Genomic DNA, 26,356 nt, shown 5'->3' on the forward strand with positions numbered 1-26,356 from the left:
TGCAAGAGACAGCTTGGCTATTGACATTTCCACAGTGCCATTCTGAGTTGTCACAGTTAAGGAATTAGGCCTAAAGAGTTGCAATTTTGTAGTGATGGATGGTGAAGCCTATCATATGCAGTAGCTTAGTAGGCCTCTATTAGCTAGCATTGCCATCCATGTGAGAGCTTTCATTTCCATTGAAATCAAATTTTGGTGGCAGTTGAAAGCATTAATCGATCAAATTTGATCTTTCAGGGAAGTTGCCAAAATTGTATATATAGTACTCCGTAGCATTAAAACTGCACAGACGTGAGTCATTAGATTAGTCACTAGTTTTTGTATGTAATACATTTAAAAGTAATCTAACAACTCATATCTCCCGATAGAAAAATAATAAGAGAAAAAAAAATTCATACTCAACTGAAGCTCTTTGTAGTTCTGTAGTATGACTAGTGCTAGAATTCTGCAACAGAGAGTCTGGCTAGCTGCAGATCATATAAATGCTACAATACATGTCCCTATAATTCCATCTTTTTTGTCATTGAGATGTGTAATTTTGCAGATAATTTTGTGTGCAAAAGTCCAAAAGGCTGAAACCCCCTTAAATAATCGTAGTTAATAATAACCTGCAACATTTACTGCTACTACTGATGATACCCCTCGAACAGAATGCTTGGCTTTCATCTCTTTTTGATGTAGGACGAGAATGGACCCAGTTTAGCCGAAAAACCATAAAAGTAAAGAAGCGGTGTAGAATCAAGAAGAGTGATTGGAAAATAGGTAACTCACGCGTAATCAGGTTACTAGCCGCTGGAATATTCAAGAAGATTTGGTTTTGGACTTTTCGGGTTTCTCGTGCGAAAAGTCAGGTTTTGATTTTGAATCAGATTTGACTAACTTTTGGCCAGAATGTCCGTTTGAAACGCATGATACCTTTCCGGAATGGGAACGACGAGATCTTCAAGACTCACTTTAGTGAGCCCTATCAGATTTAGGCCAAAATGTATCATCTTAATAATCCGATTCGTGATTTAATATTTTTAGACTAGTTTTACATTATTTTTATTTTAGGTTTTCTAGTTTATTTTGGATTTGTTTTGTTTTAATCCGTGGGCTTTAGGGTTTCATTGTTAGTCGCCCTAGGGTTTCTTTTCCCATATATAAGCAACCTTAAACGGCTGCAGAACTATCTTTTATCATATTATCAATCAAAATTGAGAGTTTTCTCTTTTATCTCTGGTGGATTCCAGAATCTTTGTTTTAGGTTTATTGCTTGTAAACCTAGGGTTACTTCCGCCCGCGTCAGTTGGTATCAGAGCGGGTTTCGCCCGCTTCTTAGCAGACGACGATCCAAGGGAGAAGTTCACTACCACCAACCTCAACGACGCTGGTCGTAGAGTATCTATCAAAAAAAGTTTTGTTGAAGAGGAACATACCAAGGGATTTGCCCTAGGAAAACCTCATCAATCAAAAAAAAAAAAAAAAAAAAGAAGAAGAAAGAAGAAACATGGAACATTGGATATTCACAACGCCGGATTACGACGACTTCCGAACTACATGTGTCATCAAAAACAAGGTATGCTCTGTAATAATTGACAGTGGTCTACGAGAGAATTTTGTAGCAAACAAAATTGTGGATTATTTTCAATTGCCGACAGTGAAGCTAAGTGATCCATACTGGATTCCATTTGGAGAGGATGAATATGCACAAGTAACAAAGATTTGTAAAGTTCCTGTCTCTATGGGAAAATTTTATAAAGAAGAGATTACTTGTCATGTGATTGACATGGATGACACTAATGTGCTTTTTGGAAGGCCATGGCATGAAAGTGTCAAAGGTGGTTATTGCAAAGATGACACATATTTATTTAGGTGGGAGTCACACAAAATTAAAATCAAGCCTGGAAGGAAGAACATCAAGAATTATCCTCCTAAGGTTTTCGAGAAGAAATTAGAGTCCAAATTTTCTTTGCCGGTTGAGATTAACAGTTTAATTGAAGAAAAGCCAGAAGAATTTCTAATGGAAGAACCTCCACAAGAATTCATGGATGAAGACCAAGAAGAGGTTAAAGATGAAATTGCTCATGAAGACATGGTTATTTGTACTGATGAAGTCTTGGAGCCTAAAATAAATCATTCAGAGCCAGATGTTATTTAAGAGTACAACCTTGAGAGCTGTGAAGAATCTACTAAGGTTTCCTATAACAGACTCATCTATGGTGTTGGGTTCATGATTGTGTCATCAGAATATGCAGAAGATCCAGCCAATAATCCACATGTCCAATTGTCTAATTTTTTCTCAGGTCTTTTGTCTACCTATTCTTGTCCTTTATTCAAGAGGAACTCGAGGGCGAGTTCTTTCATAGTGGAGGAGAATGATGTAGGACGAGAATGGACCCAGTTTAGCCGAAAAACCATAAAAGTAAAGAAGCGGTGTAGAATCAAGAAGAGTGATTGGAAAATAGGTAACTCACGCGTAATCAGGTTACTAGCCGCTGGAATATTCAAGAAGATTTGGTTTTGGACTTTTCGGGTTTCTCGTGCGAAAAGTCAGGTTTTGATTTTGAATCAGATTTGACTAACTTTTGGCCAGAATGTCCGTTTGAAACGCATGATACCTTTCCGGAATGGGAACGACGAGATCTTCAAGACTCACTTTAGTGAGCCCTATCAGATTTAGGCCAAAATGTATCATCTTAATAATCCGATTCGTGATTTAATATTTTTAGACTAGTTTTACATTATTTTTATTTTAGGTTTTCTAGTTTATTTTGGATTTGTTTTGTTTTAATCCGTGGGCTTTAGGGTTTCATTGTTAGTCGCCCTAGGGTTTCTTTTCCCATATATAAGCAACCTTAAACGGCTGCAGAACTATCTTTTATCATATTATCAATCAAAATTGAGAGTTTTCTCTTTTATCTCTGGTGGATTCCAGAATCTTTGTTTTAGGTTTATTGCTTGTAAACCTAGGGTTACTTCCGCCCGTGTCACTTTTCCAGAAAACAAATTACAAATGTATGCCTCGATCTGCATTTTGCATAAACTAGGATATATTGAAATTGGGGAAATGATATTCGATACCATCACACCATGCATATATATATGGGTGCTTGCTTCTCTTAGTTTATTTTTGGCGGTTGCATTTGTTAAATTTGTTTGCTGGAAAGATAATGTGGTCACTTATGGCATTCGGTCCACACTGATTTTACTTGCATAATTATTTTTTACCTTAGTTTTAGAAAGTTATCTATCAAACACTTTGTTTGAGTGTTTTTGCGCGCTCCTTACTCTTTCAACATCTCTTGTTCCTATCTAAACTCTTTCAGGCATTTTAACAAACAAATTACTCTCCATGACCTCAAAGTAAATAGTAAATCATATAAATATTTTGATAACAATGGAATGTCAAACATGCCTTGAATCTGTCACTTGTAATCACCTTTTTTTTTTTTTTTTTTTTTTTTTTTTTTTTTTTTTTTTTTTTTTAAGGAGAAAGGGATTAGGCGATATTAGTTCCTCGGAGACAGACAATGCAGGGCACTTGTCCCACCCTCAAACCCGAAGGTGAAGGGTCTGCCCCACTCTGGGAACCCACCGCCCGTCCCCCAACTCAATTTATTAATAATAAAAAAGAGAAATACATCGTCCAAGAGAGAAATAAAAATAACAGTGAAAGAGAAGAGAGGGAAACTCCCCCCTCATGAACAAATCTAAAAGATGAAAAAATCAGCCACAAAAATGAAGACTGGACACGCGAAATATGCCAGAAATTCGCTTGCGCCTCTGAGAAGCCTCTGAGAAGGTGTAGGCAAGAAAGACAGACGAACATAATCATCTCAGCAACCTGTGAAGCGATAATTTGGGAGTCCCAAAAAATCCGCCTGCAAGTACCTGTGAAGCTCTGCAGGAGGGCTAGGATACCAGGTAAATGAGTGTTTTGAAACACCTAAGTTTGCCATCTTATCTGCTGCTGCATTCCCTTCCCTAAAAATATGAGTTCTACGAAATTGCATTTGCTGAATGTTCTTCAGGCAGTTTTGCCATCTAACTCTCAAGTCCCATGGAGGAGAGAAAGAATTGGAGGAGAGAGATGCTAATACACTAATAGAATCACTTTCCAACCACAGGGTAGTCCAACCTCTAGTGAAAGCAACTTCAATAGACACAATAACAGCATAAAGTTCAGCATAAAAGGAAGAGTTGCAACCCAGAGGTTGGCAAAAACTCCCTAAGTAAACCCCAGAAGCATCGCGAAAAACTCCTCCACAAGCTGCAGGACCAGGATTACCTTTCGCCAGACCGTCAGTGTTAACTTTAACCCAAGGAGGGAGGGGGGGATGCCATAGGACACGTTGAATCTTGGGCGCTTTACGGGGCTTGGGGCACACCCCAAGGGAAGAAAGAAGACGGGAATCCAAGACGCCTTTATAGTAACCAGGAACCAGAGAACCAAATTGCCGAATCCATGCCATAATTGAACAACACAGTGTAGAAAAAATAGGAGAGCGATTATCAAACCTGCGTCTATTTCGTGCCTTCCAAATTTCCATGAAAGTAAGCAATCCCGCTGCCAACCACAAATTATAAAGCTGAGGGGAAAAACCCTTCTGACAAAAGCCAACCCAGAAATCCAACAGTGAGTCATAAGCAGGAAATGAGGTTCCAAACTGAGTTGCCAGCCATCCCCAGAGATGTTGAGAGAAGGGACAGTGTAAAAATAGGTGCAAAGCTGACTCTGCCGAACTGTTGCATAATTGGCAGATGGACACAATCGGAATCCCACCTCTTTTCAGCCGATCATCAGTGGGCAAGCGATCTAAAAGAATCCTCCAAGCCAAGAAAGAAAATCGTGGAGGAATGAAGGAATGCCAAATAGTAGAAGCCCAGTCTCTCACAATAAAGTGTCGTCTAAGCAAGTTATAGGAATCAGTGAAGGATAACTCTCCGGAGGCTGTAGTCTCCCAAATGAGCATATCAGGTTCTGTGTCTAAAGGGAGACAAATATCAGAAATTTTCCTGTACAAGTCTGGAAAGGTATCTAGGAAGAAAGAGGGAAACTGCCAAGAATGATCTGAGATGAAATCAGCCACACGTAGATCACTGAATCCTGACCAGTCGAAAAAACCCAACATATCCAAAATTGGATCTTGAAGCCATTTATCTTTCCAAAAGGACACCGAACGACCATCTCCAATAATCCAACGACAATTGTGGGTGATATGAAGAGCAATAGAGCGGAAACCTGGCCAGATTGAGGATTTGCGGTACCTCACTTTGGAACTAGATAATATAGGGTAACGAGTACGCATATAATCACCCCATTGGTTCAAAGAAGTGAAGGAGTTCCATGCAAACCTTAAAACAGCCGCAGAATTAAGAGTTGCCAGGTCACGAATACCAACCCCGCCCTCTTTTTTCGGAGCACAAACTTGAGTCCAAGTAACAGTGACAATTTTCCGAGTTTCAATATTTCCAGACCATATAAAATTACGCGCCCATGTAGATAACTTCTTCACAAGGTATGCAGGCCATTGATACACTGAAAAACTATGAAGAAGCATACTTTGAAAAACAGATTGCACAAGTTGAGTACGCCCAGCCATGGAAAGAAGCCTCCCCTGCCAACCCATTAACTTTGACTTAGCTCTATCGGCAATAACTTGGAGATGGCAGCTGCGGGGTTTTCCACAAAAAATAGGAACTCCCAGATAAATAAGAGGTAGGCGCCCTGCATGAAAACCCAATATACGTTGAACTGTACCTGTCCTGTGACCAGACCTAGCTCCAAGATAGAAAGTACTTTTCTCCGCATTAATGAATTGCCCTGAAGCTGCACTATAACGGTCAAAAAACCCACGCAGCCGTTTAAGAGAATTTTTGTCCCCACGACAAAACACCATGAGGTCATCTGCATATAACACATGAGACGGTGCAGTGCAATTCCTGGGAAAAGATATTGGCTTCAATTGACGGGTTTGGAGAAGTAAGTGAAGGCCCCGGCTGAGAGCCTCCTCTGCAAGACAGAATAAAAGTGGAGAAAGAGGATCTCCTTGTCTAACACCACGAGAACACGTAAAGAAACCTTGAGGAGAGCCATTGATTAAAAGAGATACATAAAGGGACTAATTGACTATCTTGGCAAACATCTAACACATCATCCTATCATATATGAACCTTATCTTCGTGAATGATGAATGTTTCACATAGATCCACAAATTTTTCTTCCTAACATGGCTGTGGTAGAAACTCATATTCTTACCAATGAATCCTTATTGCTTTCATCATGTAGTAATAGTAGAATACAACCATGCATACGCCGTAGTTCCAAGGTCCTATCTTATCAAATATCAATGCTGTTGAAATCAGCAATCATGCTAAGATTATGGAAATTTCCATCATGTGCTAATCTCCTCTATGAGATTATCAGCAGCCTTACCAGATTTTCTGGGATACTTTTAGTGATTATAAATTCAACAAGATTGATTGGTCGGCAGGGCATGAGATTCTGTACTAATCATGCAATCAATCTCCTCTGGGTCATTCTTTGGTTATGATCCTCAGCACCAGAGCACGTGCAGGGTTTCTGCGGCCAATGTTTTGATAAGAATATGGAACTTCACGTTGAATCAAAGTATATAGGACGTCTTGGCGGTTGATTTGTAAATAATAGAGATTCTGGGACGGTCAGGAATTCATTATTAAATGGTTGACTTTTTGAAATGTCATCAGGGTTAGACTATGAAGGTTTTGCCTTCTATAAAAGCAACAACAATTGCTCACCTGATACCTCATCAATCAAAACTACAAGTTCTAAATTCTTTTCTGTCAATATCTGTGACAATAATAGCAAACAGCATCAACGGCTACTGAAATGAGGTACACTCCACTCTGTTTGTTCTGTATATTAGCTGCAACATTAGTCCTCATCGTGATTTACTTGAAGCACAAGAAACACTTTGGCACAAGCAAGAGAAAACTACCTCCTGGGGAAATGGGGCTTCCCTGGATAGGCCAAACAATGGAGTTCTACAGAGCTCAACAGAAAAACAGTTTGTTTGATGACTTTGTTCAGCCCCGGATTGCAAAACATGGCAAAATCTTCACAACACATTTAATGGGATCACCAACTGTGATTGTGAATGGAGCCAATGCTAACAGATTCCTGTTGTCCAATGAGTTCAAGCTGGTGATAAGTTCGTGGCCTTCAGCATCGGTTCAGCTTATGGGGAAGGACTCCATCATGGAAAAGCAAGGGGAGAGGCACCGCTGCCTTCGCGGGCTTATAGGCTCAAGCCTTGGCCAGGCAGGGCTTGAGACGTTAGTGCCTAAAATATGTAACTTAATGAAGTTGCACTTGGACACAAAATGGAAAGGCCAGGATGAGATCAGCCTGTATCATGCAACGAAAGTCTTGACTTTTTCGATAGTGTTTGAGTGCTTGTTGGGGATCAATGTGAAGGCAGATATGTTGGGAACATTTGAGAGGGTTTTGGAAGGGGTTTTTGCAGCACCAATTAATTTTCCGGGGTCCAGGTTTTGGCGAGCAAAGAAAGCGAGGAAGGAGATTGAGAAAATACTGGTTAAAGTAGTAAGAGAGAAGAAGAAGCACATGGAAGAAAGCAAGAAAGAAGAAGAAGAGCAAGGAGGGATGTTGGTGTCTAGATTAGTGGCTGGGATGATTTGAGGAGAAATTACCGAAGAGGAGGTTGTTGATAATGTGGTCTTGCTGGTGTTCGCAGCTCATGATACTACTTCTTTTGCCATTGCCATGACATTCAAAATGTTGGCTCAGCATCCATATTGCCACAGTTTCCTACTTAAAGGTATATTGTATGCTCTTCAATTCAGTCCAAGGTCATCAGTTTCACTTATTAAGAACAGTAATTAATATCATCGAGTTGCATTCATTTATGTCAGAACATGCTGAGATAATGAGAAGCAAAAAACCTGGTGATCAAAATCTGACATTGGATGATACGAAGAACATGAAGTACACCTGGCAGGTTGCTCGTGAAAGCATGCGTCTCTTCCCTCCTATCTTCGGCTCTTTCAGGAAAGCCATTGTTGATATTGAATATGAAGGATTCACTATTCCACAAGGATGGAAGGTACATATGTTTTCTGCTATAGACATTACTATTTTAGTTAGATGCTTTACTCACAGTTTTGGTGGTTAATTTTGTGAAGGTGTTGTGGACAACATATGGAACACATTACAATTCAGAATATTTTGAAGATCCTTCGAGTTTCAATCCAAGCCGGTTTGAGGAGCATGTTCCACCATATGCCTTTCTGGCATTCGGAGGAGGGCCAAGAGTTTGTGCAGGGTACCAACTTGCTAAGCTGAACATCCTCATTTTCATGCATTTCATCGTGACTCGTTATGACTGGTTTTTGCTATATCCTGATGAGCCTATATCCATGGATCCTCTTCCATTTCCTTCATATGGAATGCCTATTAAAATTACTCCAAAGTTGTTTTGAAGTTCACAACCAACTTTTCTTGCCACCCGAACATCAGTCAAAATTGTATATATTGCGGAGAAAACTTTACAGCATTGAAGAGTTGACACGGATTCACATTACAAGAAGCAAGGACAAGTTTCTAATTATTAAGCACCGTCTAACAAAATTGTGTCATTCAAAACAACAACTCCTGGGAAACTTGATGCATGGTTGGTCGAGATTGTGGACTCGTTCGCAAGCATGCAAATGCAAGATTTGCAACCGCGATCACTTTCTCCGCAGCTTGATTGTTAGGAGGCAAGAGGCGTTGGTCCAAGACATCCTTCAGTTGTAAACCTTGTGCTGTTGATGTTGATGAAAGTGACAAAAAGTAGGAGATGAGATCTCCAGGATGCTTTCCCACGATCACTTCCAATGCTACCACTCCAAAGCTATAAACATCACATTTCTCATTTGGTTCCACTGTGTATGCCAACTCTGTAAAAACAAAGATTCCATTCATTGAATTTGAAAATTACATTTATGCAATGAAACGTCTAGCTGTAGTGTATTGTTGTGTTATGATAATTAGACATAAAATAAGCAGGAATAAGTACCTGGAGCACTATATCCAAATGTGCCTGCAAATGTTGTCCAATTAGAAGCATTAGGCTTCAAAAGCCTAGCTGTACCAAAATCAGACACATAAGCTCCATACTCTAAATCCAGTAGGATGTTCTTGCTTGATATGTCTCGATGAACTATTGGACGCGAGCAATCATGGTGCATATAAGATAATGCATTTGCAACATCTTTGACAACATTCACCCTCTCCATCCATCCAAAATTACTTGCATAGTTTTCATCAGTCAATATGTTTTCCAAGCTTCCTCCTTCTATGAACTCGTAAAGCAAAAGAGGGTGCCGCGGATGTGCACAGAAACCATAAAGCTTCAATATGTTGCGGTGACGGATTTCTGCAAGAGTACGAATCTCACTCTCAAAAGCCTTCAGAATTGCTTCTCCACCGCTATCCTGCAGCGTGTGAAGTTTCTTTACTGCAACAATCCGACCTGTTTGCAGTTGAGCTTTATAAACACTTGCAGTCCCTCCTACTCCTACACAATGTTTGGAGTTGAATGACTCTGTAGCTTCAACGATGTCTTCATATACAAGTAATCCATCCAAGCTCCAAACTTCAAACTGGTTTTCATTTTGCGGCTCTCGGGTATGGCATATCATATAAAGAACTCCAACTACTACAAATACGAAAACTACAATACCTAAAACAAGGACTATGATGAAAATAGTAGATTTGTTACTCTTTTTCCCACCCCTTGTTATAGATGGGCAAGCATTCAAACCGGTGGCATTACCACACAACCCTTTGTTATTCCCCAAGGCTCCAACTGGAGCCTCTTGGAATGCTTTATTGTTGGGAAGAGGACCCTCCAATTGATTGTAAGATATGTCAACAACTGTCAAGCTCAACATGTTATCAAAAGAGGATGGGATTGAACCCAAGAGCTCATTGTGGGAGAGATTCAGTGCTTCTAGCTTTTGCAACCCTCCAAGCTGTGCTGGTATTCTATTCATTAGCAAATTATGACTCAGATCAAGAATTTCTAGAGATTGTATGCTTCCCATCTCAAGAGGAATGCTCTCACGAAATCTATTTCTGCTCAAATTCAAGCTCAACAACTTTCTGCACCCGTCTAATTGCTCTGGAATCAATCCAGTCAAATTGTTTGCTCCTAAGTTAAGATACTGCAGATTGGACAACATTCCAATCTCTAATGGGACACTGCCCGAAAGTCTGTTGTCCGCAAGGCTGAGGTTGAACAAGGATGACAACTTTCCTAGTTCCTTTGGAATTGACCCAATGAGACCGTTTGAAGAAAGGTCAAGTACATGTAGCTCAGATCCCTCAAGATGAGGAATTCTCCCTGAAATTCTGTTGTTGCTGAGTTTTAAGCCTTGCAAGTTTTGGCACTTCCCCCAGTTCTCAGAAAGCTCTCCATACAGTCTGTTATAACTCAGATCAATGTAATTCAATTTCGGATAAATGCCAAGCTCTTCACTTATGTTTCCTGATAGTTGGTTTCTTTCAAGCCTCAACCTAGTTAAGCTGGTGCAGTTTCTCAAGCTTCTAGGTATGGGACCTGTCAACTGATTATTCTGTACTGTAAATATTTCGAGCAATCCACCACTGCATATATCTCCAGGAATAGAACCAGACAAGCTGTTGTTGCTCGACCAAAAATTCTTCAAATATACAAGGTTGTTTATCCCTAGAGGAATGGTACCATTTAGTTTGTTATTTACCAATCCTAAATCAGTAAGAAACTTGAGCTGTCCTACTTCATTTGGGATGGCTCCAGATAATTGATTATACATCAGGTACAACACTTTCAACCTAGTCAGGTTTCCAATACTGGAAGGAATCGATCCTGACAAAGCGTTTTTATGAAGGTCTAGAACAATTAAGTTGGACAGGTTTCCTATAGATGCTGGGATTGAACCAGTGATATTGTTGATTGATATGTCAATCACCCTAAGTGAACTTAGCTTGTACATTTCTTGAGGAATTTGACCAGAAATTTGATTTTTCCGAAATGAAAGAATGGATAAGTTGCCTAGCATTACAAAATCATCAGGAATGGACCCATTAATATTATTTTGAGAAAGATCAAGGATTTCAAGACTAGACAAGCTACCTAAACTTGGGGGAATGGTTCCAAAAAAGGCGTTATGGCTCAAGTTAAGGCTTATGAGATTTGGGAAAGTCGAGAAACTCAAAGTATGAAGTGTACCTCTCAAACCAGAACCAGTGAGGTTTATATGGTTGATGCTTCCAAAGTTGTTGCAGGAAATCCCAACCCAATTGCAAGTGCTGCTGTTGTCTCCAACCCATGAGGACAAGAGAGACAGGCTTGTATTGTCAAGGCTTGACTTCCAATTCAAAAGAGCTTCTGCTTCTGTTGCTGCTGAAGATGAAGTTGCCAAGGAAGAAGAAACCACCATGAAAACTATAAGTAGAAACTGTAAATCAGGACTACAATTTAGTGGTTTCTGTTTCTGGGTTGCCATGATTTTATGTTGAAAGAATGTCTATGTTACCAGAAATCCAACTGGAAAAAGGCAACAGGTGTTGGCTTGAGAGCCCTTGGAGCAGTTTTGTATGTAAAATTATGACCTGTGCACTGTACATTGAGCTAGAGGCCAAATGGGAATAGACCTTGTGTTTTACTATATGTAAAAGTTTGAACAGAGAGGTCCAAGTAGTCCAAGCTATTCAAATTAAATAACGGAGCAGCTTCTTCCCGTAGCCAAGTCAAATTTCAGCCGTCTGGGAATTGCATTCGTCATTGGTCCACCCTTGACTTTATGTCAAATTAGGAAGCCAAGTTGGACCCTTTTGTCTTTTAAAATCTTAAAGTTGGGATCGCTATGGTATCAGTGTGCGGAAAGTGATGGTGTCGATCTTTTTCACTGGAAGTTTTTCATAAGAGTTGAATATTGCTATCACTTGCATTGAGGCACTTAAATCTTTCCACGCTCAACATGCACGAGTCAAGAACCTCCCATTTGGTCCCATATCTGCCAACAACCTTTTTTTTTTGGCTGAAATATAATTGGAGAGAGCATAGCCTCCCAACCTAATTTATTAGCTGGATGATACAAACAGAAGAAGGGAGGACATCGCCCATACCCCTAGCCAAAAAACAGAAAAGCTATGCTAAAGAGGTTCTAACTCCTAGTCGATCAACAGATGAAAAACGACAAGAAAACTACAACTCAAATAAACCGAAAATTGGGAAGACCAAGTGAGTCTCGTCGACAAAGATCCAAAAGAAAAGGAGGAGCCTCATTCTACCACACCAAGCCTGGCGATGACAAACCAACATTAGCAAGCACATCTGCCACCTGATTTCACTCTCTAAAAATATGAGAAGATTTAAATTGCATTTGCGAGATATGGTGCAAACAATTATCCCAAGCAACACGGAACCTCCATGGAACAAGATGGGGTGCACGAAGGAAATTAAGAACCATAGTTGAATCAACTTCAAGCCAAATGTGTTTCCACTCCCTAACCCAAGCAAGCTCAATTGCCTGAATAACCGCCATGATCTCCGCATCAACGGAACTAGGAATTTCAAGATTAGAAGCAAAAGCACCCATAAAAGAGCCCTGATGGTCCCTAAACACTCCACCGCAACCTGCTCTTCCCGAAACACGTTGCCATGCACCATCTGTATTAATCTTCACCCAGCCCATAATTGGAGGAATCCAATTAACCTTAACAATCCTTGGAGTCTGACGAGGATGACAACTAACCCCAAAAAAATTTAAGATTTGAAGCTCAACCACTGAATTATACATACTCCCTGTGGCTAGTTTACTAGCAGCTTGAACATGACCCATAATTAACCTCTTCGTGGCCTCCACAGTAACCACACAATTATCATGCTTCATTTTGTTTCTAGCTCTCCATATAAACCACAAAGTAGGGGTAAAACAAATAAGCCAAACTTCCTTTACTTGGGAGCTACGACCAACACACCCCAGGTTTAATAAATCCAACAATGAAGCTGGCATATAGGTCAAATTAAAACTGCCACCCAGCTATCCCATAACGAAGCAGAGAATGGGCAAGTCATAAAAATATGAATCAACGACTCTTCATTTAAACCACAAAGAACACAGCAAGAAGCCAAACAAATACCACGATGCAGCAACAAGTCCTCTGAAAACACCCTACCCCGTAAGACCTTCCACACATGAAGAGAGATTCTAGGAATAATAAATTTTGTCCAAATAAGCTTACCCCAATCTGTGAGCGGAAGATGTGGGTGTAGGAAATGAAAAGCCTCCTTCGCTGTTAGCTCACCAGAAGAGGATGGAGACCAAATCAACTTGTCGGGTTTGTTAGGAACCATAGTAATAGGCACTGCTCTAATTAAATCACACAAGTCAGAAAAATGATTTTGGAGTAACGCAGGAAAACTCCAAGCTCCATTATGAATAAAATCTGCCACCAACCCATCAGCAATAGTAGACATATTTGTGTGAGGCCCCAAAAAATGGAGAAGTGGCTTTCCCAAAAAATTGTCTCTCCAGAAAGAAATTTTCTCACCTGAGCCAATAATCCTCCTTGAGTTCTCACCCGAAAGCGTCTCACACCCGGCCAGATAGAGGAACTAGCATATGAATGACGCAAAACTCCATTACGACAAACCCGACCTCGAAGAAAAGAACTACCCAATGAAGGAGAAGAAAAAACCTCCCAACTCCGCTTAAGAAGGAGAGAGCGATTAAGAACAATCAACTGCTTAAGGCCTAGCCCACCCTCCTCCACTGGTGAACAACAAGTTTTCCAAGCAATTAAAGGGATACCACACTTATCAATAGAGCTAGACCATAGGTAATTGCGACACCAGACTTCCATCCGACGCAACAAAGAAATAGGCCATTCATACACTTGGAAACTATAAACAAGCATGCTGTTAAAAACCGATTTTAACAATTGAAGACGACCTACCATAGAGAGTAGAGAGCCCATCCAACTAGAGAGACACACCGGAATTTTATCCACCAAAGGCCGAAAATATGAGACACAAGGCTTCCCACGAAAAATAGGCACACCTAGATAAGAGAAAGGAAACTCCCCAATAGGAATGCAGAGAGAACTACTAATAAAATGCCTTCGGTAAAGAATGTGTCTACTGAGAAAAGCTTGAGACTTAGACTTGTTAATTCTTTGCCCTAAATTAAGCCCATACTCCTCAAAGAAAGACATAACCAACTCCAAACTACATTTATCGATCTCCTCGACAGAAAACTATCACATCATCAGCAAATAAAACATGTGAAGGAGCCAATGCCCCCCTTGGGGAAGAAATAGGGTGCAACCGACCACTACTCAACAACTCAGAGAGACCCTTACTAAGAACCTCTTCTGCCAAGTAGTAAAGAAGAGGGGACAAAGGATCTCCTTGGCGCACTCCACGACCACAAGAAAAATAACCCACCGACCTCCCATTAATTAACAGAGAGAGTTTCGCTGAATGCAATAAAACCTTAATCCAATGCACAAAAATAAGGTGAAAGCCAAAGGCCTCCAAAACCTTCAAAATGAAATCCCAGGAAAGAGTATCAAATGCTTTGACAATATCCATTTTAATTGCAACATTTCCACCATGACATTTGGAGTCCAATAGATTAATACCCTCTGAAGTAGTAATAATGTAGTCCGCTATGTTCCGCCCTGGAACAAAAGCATGTTGTTGAGGAGAAATAATCCGTGAAGCAATGGAAACCAACTGGATAGAGATAATCTTTGGGATAATCTTGACTACAAAATTGGCCAATGCAATAGGCCAAAATTGCTTAATAGAGTCTGCATGATCCATCTTGGGAATAAGAATAATCAAGCTTGAATTAAAAGAAGGTGGCAATGAACCATGCTCGAAAAAAGACTGAACTGCCTCAATTACACAAGCACCCACGATCTCCCAACAAGAAACAAAGAAATGTCCATTAAAACCGTCAGGTCCAGGTGCAGTACTGTCTGGGTCCATATTCTTCATTGCCAAGAAGATTTCCTCTGGTGATGGAGTAGCTGTTAGAGCCTCATTTTCCTCGACAGTTACTAAAGAAGGAATGACACGGCTAATGAGACCCGAATCATAACAATCTGCATGATTAGCAAAGAGGTTCGAATAAAAATCTACAATATGATTCTGAATAGCAAGTGGATCCTGAAAAACCTTATCACCATCTCTAAGTAGAGTGATGGAAGAACGAGAGCGTCCCACCCAACACATAGCATGGAAGAAAGATGAATTACGATCGCCCTCTGATAGCCAACGCAACCGAGATTTCTCTTTCCAAAACATCTCTTGTAAACGCATGGACTCAGTCAAGTTTGCCTGAAGCTCACATTCCTTGGTAAAATCTGCATCAGAACCCCCAGTACTAGAAATATGTTGTTGAAGAGCAACTAGATCTGCAAGGTCCGAGTCAACACGCCTGTGAACATTACCGAAAACTTCCCAATTCCAAGACTGAAGTGCTCGACGCAAAACTCTCAATTTATGTTGCAAAATTGTAAGAGGGCATCCGTGCATAGTAATTGCATCCCAACATTGCTTGACAAACCCATGAAAGCTACCATGCTCTAACCACATTCTCTGAAACCGAAATAGACTTTGATGTGCCTCAAAAGCATTAGAAAAAGACATAAGTAATGGATTATGATCAGAGCATATCCGTGGTAAGGTGCAGCAATCAAACGTATCCCAGCTATCCATCCAAGCGAGATTTGCTAGACAACGATCAAGTCTTACCTCTACATTCCCCCTAACACCTCTCTGATGAACCCAAGTAAATTCAGCCCCTTTAGTGTCAATATGAATAAGTTCACAGATATTAGACATAGCTTGGAACTCCCCACAAGATCGCTGACAAACTGTCGCACCACCCTTTTTCTCATGAGCCCCAAGAATTGCATTGAAATCACCAAATACAATCCAAGGTCTAGAAACAAAGTTATCCTTAATAGAAGCAATATCAATCCAGAGACGACGCCGATCCTCCCTACTTGTAAGAGTATAGACAGAGGTTAGCACACAATTAGCTGAATCAAATGTCACCTGAATAGAGACTTGTTGATCAGACCTAGAAAGCACGTTAACCACATGATGTATAGAAAATTTGCAGAGAACCCACAAATTAGGAATAGAAGAACCCCTGTCATTTGTACACACTGCTACCAAATTCAGAGACCTCCAAAAACTAAGCGGAACAGAATCAAAAGAGACAAAAGGCTCCAAAATACACAACATGTACATCAGGATCATTATCCATAACAAACTTTCTAAGAGCATTTTAAGTGGGGTCATTAGAAATACCCTGCAAATTCCAATAGAGAATCTTCATTGAGGAACACTTTTAGAACGAGGAAGATAAGCTTTTCTGTTGGAAGCCAAAGCCGCTTGTCTCTTCTGGTTTTTCTTTTGAGCTTTAGACTGAACCATTGTAACCTTTGAATTTAGAGCTTGGCCATCACTCCCGGTAGAGTTGTAAGCAAAGCCATATGGTATGAAGATTTTGTTCCTATAGTTCAATTTTCGAGTTCGAAATGGTCCATCCCTAAACAATGTTAGCCAGCCTATTTTCAAAGGCAAGTAGTGGCCCATAAAATTGGTGTTAGGAATTTGACCTAAAATTCCTCTTGCGGAAGCAGACAAGTGCAAAACAATATAGATAAACGATCGAGAAAACAAACACGAACTTGTTAACGAGGTTCAGCAAAGAACTTTGCATACGTCCCCGGGCTACTTGGGTTTCAATAGAAGAAGAAGAATACACGAACAAGAATACAAGAATCTCTCACAAGAAGTTATCACCAACTCTCAAGACCTCACTTGCTCTCTCTGTTTAATGCTTCAAAGACTTGATCTACTACTACAACCTATGCCCTTATTTATAGATATCTAACTAGACCCTATAAGACATTTGAAACCTATTCCCAATAAACATAGAAACCATTACCAAGTAGGATTATGTAAGCAGGTAGGAAACAATCAAAACTCCTCTTTGATCAAGGATTAACAAATCCTTATCCTATGTGGAATCGGATCCACACACCCAACAATCTTCCACTTGGAGCCGATTACGCTAGTAGCTAACATTCTTCAATACTCTTCAATCATAGCCAACACAAAACCCATTATCACAGCCAACACCTCCTTCTTCAAACTTGGAGACTAACTGAAGCCAAGCACAGCTTCAGTTTACTTATTGACACAGACTTAGTCAACATATAAGTAGGATTCTCACTTCCTTGAATCTTCAACAATTGCAGAACTTCAGTTTCCACGAGTTCTCGTATGTAGTGATACTTCATAGGAATGTGTTTAGTCCTTGAATGAAAAGCAGGGTTCTTTGCCTAGTGAATTGCACTTTGACTATCACTGTGCAATGCACAATTCTCTTGCTTTTTACCCAATTCCTCCAACAGACCCTTTAGCCACACCATCTCCTTACCAGCCTCTGAGACTGCTACATACTCGGACTCTGTTGTAGACAGGGCCACTTGCCCTTGCAAATTTGAGACCCAAGATAAGGCAGCACCACCCACAGTATACACATAACCAGTAGTACTTCGACAAGTATCATGATCTCCTGCCAAGTCTGCATCAACATATCCTTGTAGTTCAGCACTACCTCTCTTGAAACAAAGAGACATATCAGTAGTACCCCGAAGATACCTCATGATCCACTTCACAGCCTCCCAGTGTTGCTTTCCTGGATTACTCGTGTACCTACTCACAACTCCAACTGTATGAGCAATATCGAGTCTAGTACACACCATAGCATACATTAAGCATCCAACTGCCAATGCATAAGGTACATTCTTCATATATTCTTTCTCTTTTTTTGCTCTTGGGTGATTGTTCCTTGGACAATTTAAAGTGAGTCTCCAACGGTGTTCCTACAGCCTTCGATTCATCCATATTGAATCGCTTAAGCACCTTCTCAACATACTCCGCTTGTGAAAGCTTCAGAGTACCAGCCACTTTATCACAGATAATCTTTATACCTAAGATTTTCTTCTCCTCACCCAAATCCTTCATCACGAACTGGTTTGACATCTCTCTCTTCAACTTCTCAATCTCATTGAAGTCTTCCCCAACTATCAACATATCATCCACATATAGTAAAAGAATGATATAAGATTTGTCAAACCTCTTGAAGTAACAACAGTGATTGGATTGACATCTTGTGCAGCCACTCCCACACATGAAAACATCAAACTTCTTATACCACTGTCTTGGGGCTTGTTTCAAGCCATAAAGGCTCTTTTGCAGTTTGCATACCAAGTCCTCCTTACCAGGTGCTATAAAACCTTGTGGTTGCTTCATGTATATGACCTCCTTCAAATCACCATGAAGAAAAGCAGTCTTGACGTCTAGCTGCTCCAAATACAGACCTTCAGCTTCCACTAAACCAAGTACCACCCGGATTGTGGTATGTTTCACAACCGGCAAAAAGATCTCATCAAAATCAATTCCCTCCCTTTGTTGAAAACCTTTCACAACCAACCTTGCCTTGTAACGTTTGCTCCCATCAACTTCTTGCTTAATTTTGTAAATCCACTTGTTATGCAATGCTTTCTTACCTGTTGGTAACTTAGCTAACTCCTAAGTATTGTTGGACATGAGAGAGTCCATCTCATCTTGCATGGCACCCTTCCACTTAGCAGAATCTTTATGTTGCATTGCCTCATCATAACTCACGGGTTCACCACAGTCAGTTAACAGCAAATAGTTAGCACAAGGCGAGTATCTATCAGCTGGTATTCCTTTAGTACTTCTTGACGATACTCTTGGCACAAAACGAGGTGTCACTGGCTCATCACTAGGAACTTGTTCTTCAAGTTGTGCGACCTCAGGAGCTTCTTGTTATTGTCGTTCCTCCCCATGATTTCCCTTAGACACATCTTTATTGGACAATTCTTCCAACCTTGCAAACTGCCGATCTTTTCTTACAGGACTTTTAGGCTCTGCTGCTTGCCTATTCTTGTACATCACCTCTTCATTAAAGATGACATTCCTACTCCTTACAACTTTCTTATTCTGCATATCCCAAAACCTATAGCCAAGCTCGTCACCGCCATAACCTATGAATATGCACTTTTGAGACTTAGGATCCAACTTGCTTCTGGCACTGGACTCAATGTGAACATATGCCACGCAACCAAACACTCTTAAATGCGATTGGCCTATCTCTTTTCCACTCCATTTTTCCTCAGGTAGGAGATGATTCAATGGTACTGATGGTCCACGATTAATTAAATAAGCAGTAGTATTAACCGCATCAGCCCAAAACATGTCTGGCAATCCTGCGTGTATCCTTATACTCCTTGCGCGCTCATTCAGAGTCCTATTCATGCGTTTTGCCACTCCATTCTGTTGTGGAGTTCCGGAAATTGTCTTCTCCATCCTAATCCCATTCTCTGCACAATACTCTTTGAAATCATTACCACAGTATTCACGTCCATTATCCGACCTCAGACATTTGATCTTCGACCCGGTCTCATTCTCTGCGATAGCCTTCTACTTCTTGAAAGTATCAAATACTTCCCATTTATTTTTCAAGAAATAAACCCATACTTTCCTTCTGGAGTCATCAATATAAGTCACATAGTACTTTGAGCCACCTAACGAAAGCTCCGGTGCAGGTCCCTACACGTCAGTGTGAACCAACTCTAGTTTTGTATCTTTTGGTGCCTTGCCACCCTTTGAGAAACTAACAACCTTTTGCTTCCCAAATATGCAGTCTTCACAAAGCCCAATCTTCACTGAGTCCACACCATGTAGTTTACCCTTCGATTGAAGTACACCCATACCTTTCTCACCGATGTGCCCAAGTCTATGATGCCATAAGTATGCATCTTCATTTTTCTCAACGATCGTAGTGTCTTCATTGTTCTCAACAATAGCAACAATATTCAAGGTCGTATAATGTGTTCCTATCTTGATTCCATGAGCTAACACCATAGCTCCTTTACACACCTTCCACGTACCTTTCTCAAAGGAAGTGTGACATCCTTCATCATCCAACTGACCCACAGAGATCAAATTCCTCTTCAACCGCAGTATGTGTCTAACATTGGTCAAGGTCCATGTTCCACCATTTGTCAGCGAAATATTCACATCACCCCTTCCCAGAATCTCCAAGGCTCCACCATCAGCAAGAAACACTTTGCCAAAATTACCACGTCGGTAATTCACCATGAGCTCTTTTTGTGAAGTTGAGTGAAATGACGCTCCAGAGTCTATGATCCACGACTCCAATGGTGCTTCAGTAACGCTTAGTACAAGTGCATCCGAATCAAACTCGGTTGTGTTTGCCATCTTCATTGTCTCCTTCCACTGGTTACAGTCTCTCTTGACATGTCCAGATTTCCCACAATGCCAACACCCATTGGACCACTTTCCTGACTTGGACACACTTCGGCCTTTTCCAGGTGCCCTAGACTTGGACTTTCCACGATTGTTGTTTGAGTTCTTGTTGAACGTTCTACCTCTATTTTCTATAGAGAGCGCAGAACTTGAAGGATCTTCAAGGTTATTTTGTCTTCGCGTCTCTTCATTTAGAAGAATGTCACGCACATCATTAAACTTCAGCTTCTTCATAGTCCCAGCTCCACTACAAATCGAGTTCACAGTTACATCCCAATCCGAAGGCATGGAAGTCAACAACACCAAAGCTTTGATGTGTTCGTCGAATTTAACATCCACCGATGTTAGTTGCTCGATAATATCACCAACTATCCCAGCTTGCTAGCGAACAGATATACCCTTACCCATCTTCAAAGTGAACAGCCGCCTCATCAAGTACAACTGTTGAACGGCATTTAGCTTCTCATACATGTTGGACAAACTATCCATCATCCCCTTCAACGTAGTCTCCTTGATAACAAATCGCCGTACATCATTCGAAAGCGATAGTCGAACGGCTCCAAGGGCCATCCTATCCATCTCGACAAATTCTTCCTCCTTCATATCTTTTGGGAGCTTGCCCTCTAAAGTCTTAGCAAGTTTCTTCATATTCAAGTAGTCCTCAATTTGTGACCTCCATAGGCTAAAGTCATTACCGTCGAACTTATCGACCCTCTTCTCAACGTCTTCTATGCTCATTGTTTCCACTCTAGAGCCTAAGCTCTGATACCACTTTGTTAGGAATTTGACCTAAAATTCATCTTGCGGAAGCAGACAAGTGAAAAACAATATAGATAAACGATTGAGAAAACAAACACGAACTTGTTAACGAGGATCAGCAAAGAACTTTGCCTACGTCCCCGGGCTGCTTGGGTTTCACTATAGAAGAAGAAGAATACACGAACAAGAATACAAGAATCTCTCACAAGAAGTTATCACCAACTCTCAAGACCTCACTTGCTCTCTCTGTTTAATGCTTCAAAGACTTGATCTACTACTACAACCTATGCCCTTATTTATAGATATCTAACTAGACCCTATAAGACATTGGAAACCTATTCCCAATAGACATAGAAACCATTACCAAGTAGGATTATGTAAGCAGGGAGGAAACAATCAAAACTCCTCTTTGATCAAGGATTAACAAATCCTTATCCTATGTGTGGAATTGGATCCACACACCCAACACGATCCGCTCCAAGTTGTAAATAAGCACACACAAGTTCCCCTTGAATCCACAATTTCACTAGAGTACGTAGTGCCATCATCATGACCTGGCATGGCCACTTCTGTGTACGTCTAAGTTGTTATATGATCTAGAGAACCAATTACCCTACAACCATGCACTGGAAGTATATCCCGGCCAATATATAATTAACACTCCTCTTACAGATATTGCAGGCCCTAGCTTGTCTTCTTGCCTTGCTAGAATTATCAAATGGATAGTTTAAATCAAGCCTTCTCCAAGAATTTGTTCTAAACGTGTAAATCATCGATTCATAAGTAGTACTAGCTAGATTCTCAACCACCGTAGTCACTACCCACTACAACAAATATGGGCTGAAGATCGAAAATTCTGCTATCCACCTAGGTGACCCTCACCTGGTGACGTGGCAGAACGACAGTCGCCGATCAGTTGGTCCAGGCCATATGTCAGACCGGTCAGACTAACGTGGAAGTCCCCGTTACCGTCTTCTTAGAAACGGGTTTGAAGAAAAAAACAATTGTAACTTTGATTCAGAGAGAGAGAGAGGGGACGGGTAAAATCCCAATAATAAAGAATGACATCTCTGGAGCGGGTATTGTTCTTCTTCTTCTTCACTGCCCCCGTGCTCGGATACAAGCTCCCCAAACCCGAAAATTCATATCTATGATTGAGGTAGAAATGAGGGGGTAAAAGCCTCAGTTCATTGAGGTAGAAAGAAGTCCAGGAATGCTTACTGCTTGTGAATGCCAAGAATGCTATTTCAAGCTCCACGGAAGAGGGCTCTCATCAGGATGTTTAAGAGGAGCTAAGTGCTTCTATGCACATTGTGAAGAGGAGTCTTGGAAAGTGAAGCACAGAGCACATTGGAGTCATTTTTCTGCTGCTAAACAACTCAAAAGCAAAATCTCTGTAGGAGGACTTCCTCCTTCAGTGGACTCCGGTAATCCACCTATGAACCTTTGTCATGGAAAACATTCAAGTTGTATTACTTATATAGTCAAGGAGAATTGATGATTAATTTAATTAACACACATATATGTTGAGTGTGTTGGAGTGTGCTGATGAGTAGGTCTTGGTTGGCTACAAAAAAATGTCAAGCTGCTTGATTTGATGAATCATAACTTCTAGCACAAACATAACATATGCACTGATTTTGGTCATTTGAATCAGTATTTACACAAACCATAAAAATTCAATTTCATCAAAGTACTGTGAACACCAAAGAACTAGATGATTATTCTGATTTTGGCTTCTGGTGACTCATTGGATACCATTTTTTTCTGATGAAAAATTATGGAGTGCTTGTCTTTTTTTTTCTGTTTTTGGTCTGGAATTGAAGTGAACAACAAAGACCTGATTTTCCTATTCATCATGAAGCTTTGTCGTGTTTGTATTATTTGCTTGAACGCTTCCTCCTGAACTCAATATGAGGATGGTCATTTGAATATTTTGGAGATGTGGGTGCTGTCATTATCAATTGTTTTGTGGCTGCTGGGGTTAACTCTTGTGCAACTCTTCAAGTGAGTCTCAGTACTGATTACTGAAGAGCTTTTTTGTTTATGGTTTAAGCTATAGCTACCCAACTGACTTGAGTATTAGTTTGGATGCTAATTGTTGAGTGGATTATTGCTTAAGTTTCTTATGAAGGGCATGAAATATACACTGAAACAGGTTGTTTATCTGATTTGAGTAGACTTTGCTTGATAAGAGGTGTCTTACAGCGGTTCTAAGTATCCAGTTTGATATATTGTATCTGGAAGATCTGACTCTCTAATTTTCTATGTGTTGCAGATATTTTGGACAAAACCAAAGGTACTACCAATGTTGTAGCGAGTTTAATTCGAATGAAAAGAAAATCATCCTTGGATCAAGTGACTCCAGATTGACCTACGAAGGAACTATAAGTAAGTTGCCGTATAGAGTTATAGTTATTTCTTTTTGTTAAGTAATTGTTGTTATATTTTTTTTAGAGTTTATTATTCTTTCCTCAATCTTGCATACTTTATATTTTTAGGAACAGATGTGCAAAAAAAATTTGAACAGATAACTTCAAATGGCTATATCATAGCCACAATGGTTGGAAGTGCCGGCGGATGCGAAAAGATTTGGAAACGCATGCAAGAATACTGTAGTTCCCAAGGAGCTGAGCCAAAGACGATTTTTTCCATATCCAAATATGGATGCGAGATACCTAGGAAAGTTGATGATTTTCTGTTGTCTGAATGTTTTGTCATCGAGGTTGAAAATGAAGTAAGTAATCATTTCTTAAAGCAATCATTTGGTCTATGAATTTTATAGTTTACTAATTCAAATTTAAATATTCAATGCAGAAACCAATCGTATATCATCTTATAGACTTGTATGATGAAAAATTAAATTTAGGACAAAATACTGTTTACTCCCCATACTTATAGGGTCTCGACGTTTCAGTCCCTGACGTTTCAATTTCACCTAAAAAGTCCTTGAACTTTCCAATTTCACCTAAAAAGTCTCTGCCGTCAATTTTCCGTTAAAAAGTCTGTTATCTTGCTGACGTGACACTATTTCAACAGTAAAATTACTATTTTACCCTTACTGACCCAAATTTTTTTTTTTCCTATTTTTTAAGTTTGTTTGTTTTTTTTTTAACTCTTTTTTCTCTATTTTTTAATTTGTTCTCTTTTTTTTTCCTACTCTTTTTTCTCTATTTTTTTAATTTGTTCTTTTTTATTCCTACTTTTTTTTAAACTCTTTTTTCTGTATTTTTTTAATTTGTTCTTTTTTTTTCCTACTCTTTTTTTAACTCTCTTCTCTTTTTTTTATATTTGTTCTCTCTCTTTTTTTTAACACTATTTTCTCTTTTTTTATTTATTTGTTCGCTCTCCTTATATATATATATATATATATATATATATTTCTTTCTATTTTCTATTTAGCTCTTCTTCCTCTTCCTCCTCTCTGCTCTTCGGCCTTATTTTCCTCCTCCCTGATCGCAGCTCATGTTTTTGGCCACGCTTGGAAGCCAGAATGGTCGGGTTCTCTTCCCTTCAGATTCCGGCCCCTTCGTGGTGTTGGAGCTATATCATAAGCTTTCTCTCAACGTCAATAACGTTTCTTTGGTGTTAGTTTGCTGAGATGATGAGCCAATAGAGATTCAAAGAGGATAAGATATTTGAGTTTTCCTGCGAGTTTCCATGTTTGGTCTATTAGGCAGATTTTGATTGTAACTTTAGAGAGAGATGTTTAAACTATTTTGGCACCGAAGAAAGGGAGGTGGCAAATGAAGTGATTTGATTTGGATGTGCTCCGATTTGGTTTGGAACTGCTGTATGGATAGGGGTGATTAGGAGAGGTGGTGATGCTTGCTAGCATGACGGGGATGATGGATGGACGGTGGAATGGTCAGCACTTGCTTGGAGCGGCGGACACGCCAACGGTGATAAGGAGAGGTGGTGATGCTCGCCGAAAACTGGAGCTGAGATCAGGGAGGAGGAAAAGAAGGCCGAAGAGCAGAGAGGAGGGAGAGGAAGAAGAGGTAAACAGAAAAGAGAAAGAAATAAAAAAAAAAAACAAAAGAGAGAGAACAAATAAAAAAAGAGGAAAAAAGTTTTTTTTAAAAAAAGAGAAAAAAGAGTAGGAAAAAAAAAGGGTTAAAAATAAAAGAGAACAAATAAATAAATAAAAAAGAGAAAAGAGTGTTAAAAAAAAGAGAGAGAAAAGAGTAAAAAAAAGAGTAGGAAAAAAAAAGAGAACAAATTAAAAAAATAGAGAAAAAAAAGTAGGAATAAAAAGAACAAATTAAAAATGGGTCAATGATAAAAGAGGTCATTTTGAGGTGCCTTATTATAATTCAGGATACATAAATGTCTACATGATAATTAAGGTCACCTCTTCACAACCTACTACTAGAGTAATTACAAAAACTGCCACCACAACCCTCTCTCCCTCTCTCCCTCTTCCTCAAGCGCGTATGAACCCTTGTCAACTGCACCTCCGAGGCCGTCGCCTTCTGCTGCTCCGCTGACAACTTGGTCCTCTACCAAGAGTGCGACTGGGACGCTTGTGGCAGCTGCTCCGTCTCCACCGCACACGATCGCACCCCGATCGAGGGCTTCTCCGGCTGCCCCTTCTCGTACAGTTCATCCAGATCTCGGAGATTCATTCCGGTTTCTGATGGCTCAGCCTCTCGTAAATTAGACGACAATCGTGACGATGAAGGTAATTTCCGTTTCTAATAGGCAATCAATTTCACCGCTCTCAAATTCGATCTGGTTTTCTTCTCTCAATTTGCTGACGGCGATGTGTTGATTTTCCGGATATGATCAAATACCGGTGAGTTCACTTGAGGTTTTTGATTTGTTTGCGTTGTTTTGATCGGAATTGTAGTGTGTGGATCACAAGCTAGGGTTCTTTGTTTTGGATTTTCCAGATTTAGTTTGGTTGAATTGAAGTGTGTGCTGATTGCTAGCTGCGGTTAGAGTTTATAATTTTGAGATTTCATTTTGTGAGATCTTTTGAGCTACTTTTGGTACGTTAACAAGTAGTTGAAGTGTTGTTTACTCTGAGATTGTGGTTAGGTGGTGCCAATTTTGATTACATGTAGGGCTTTATATCTGTTCTGAATCTTCCTTGATTAAGATTATTGTGGTGAATTCACTAAAGTGATTAGAACGTACTGGCCAGAGAAAATGAAACAATTAGATGTATCTTTTTTCTGCATACTCATGTT

The 26,356-nt window shown here is 40.0% G+C and overlaps 2 protein-coding genes across 4 annotated transcripts; one reads left to right on the plus strand and one right to left on the minus strand.

Annotated features, from left to right (window-relative positions):
• Positions 1 to 6,795: 6,795 nt before the first annotated feature.
• LOC112189824 (taxadiene 5-alpha hydroxylase) lies at positions 6,796 to 8,479 on the plus strand. The gene is given in 3 exon segments (XM_024329183.2): positions 6,796 to 7,805; positions 7,900 to 8,090; positions 8,170 to 8,479. Coding segments are annotated over 3 exon segments (1,440 nt in total). The 5' UTR covers positions 6,796 to 6,853; the 3' UTR covers positions 8,467 to 8,479.
• Positions 8,480 to 8,499: 20 nt separating this feature from the next.
• On the minus strand, positions 8,500 to 11,683 carry LOC112189822 (probable leucine-rich repeat receptor-like protein kinase At1g35710). Of its 3 annotated transcripts, none has more exons than XM_024329182.2 (3): positions 11,241 to 11,683; positions 9,045 to 10,718; positions 8,500 to 8,925 (listed from the first exon to the last, which is right to left on the minus strand). In XM_024329182.2, exons 1-3 carry the CDS (start codon positions 11,515 to 11,517, stop codon positions 8,624 to 8,626), a joined length of 2,253 nt encoding a protein of 750 aa, XP_024184950.1. In that variant the 5' UTR covers positions 11,518 to 11,683; the 3' UTR covers positions 8,500 to 8,623. The 3 variants fall into 3 exon arrangements, with proteins under 3 accessions (XP_024184950.1, XP_024184949.1, XP_024184948.1); XM_024329181.2 differs by having other exon boundaries at positions 9,045 to 11,037; positions 11,241 to 11,351; XM_024329180.2 differs by having other exon boundaries at positions 9,045 to 11,683.
• Between the last annotated feature and the right edge of the window lie 14,673 nt (positions 11,684 to 26,356).

This window comes from Rosa chinensis, chromosome 2 (assembly GCF_002994745.2).
Source record: "Rosa chinensis cultivar Old Blush chromosome 2, RchiOBHm-V2, whole genome shotgun sequence".
In the NCBI taxonomy this organism is placed as follows: domain Eukaryota; kingdom Viridiplantae; phylum Streptophyta; class Magnoliopsida; order Rosales; family Rosaceae; genus Rosa; species Rosa chinensis.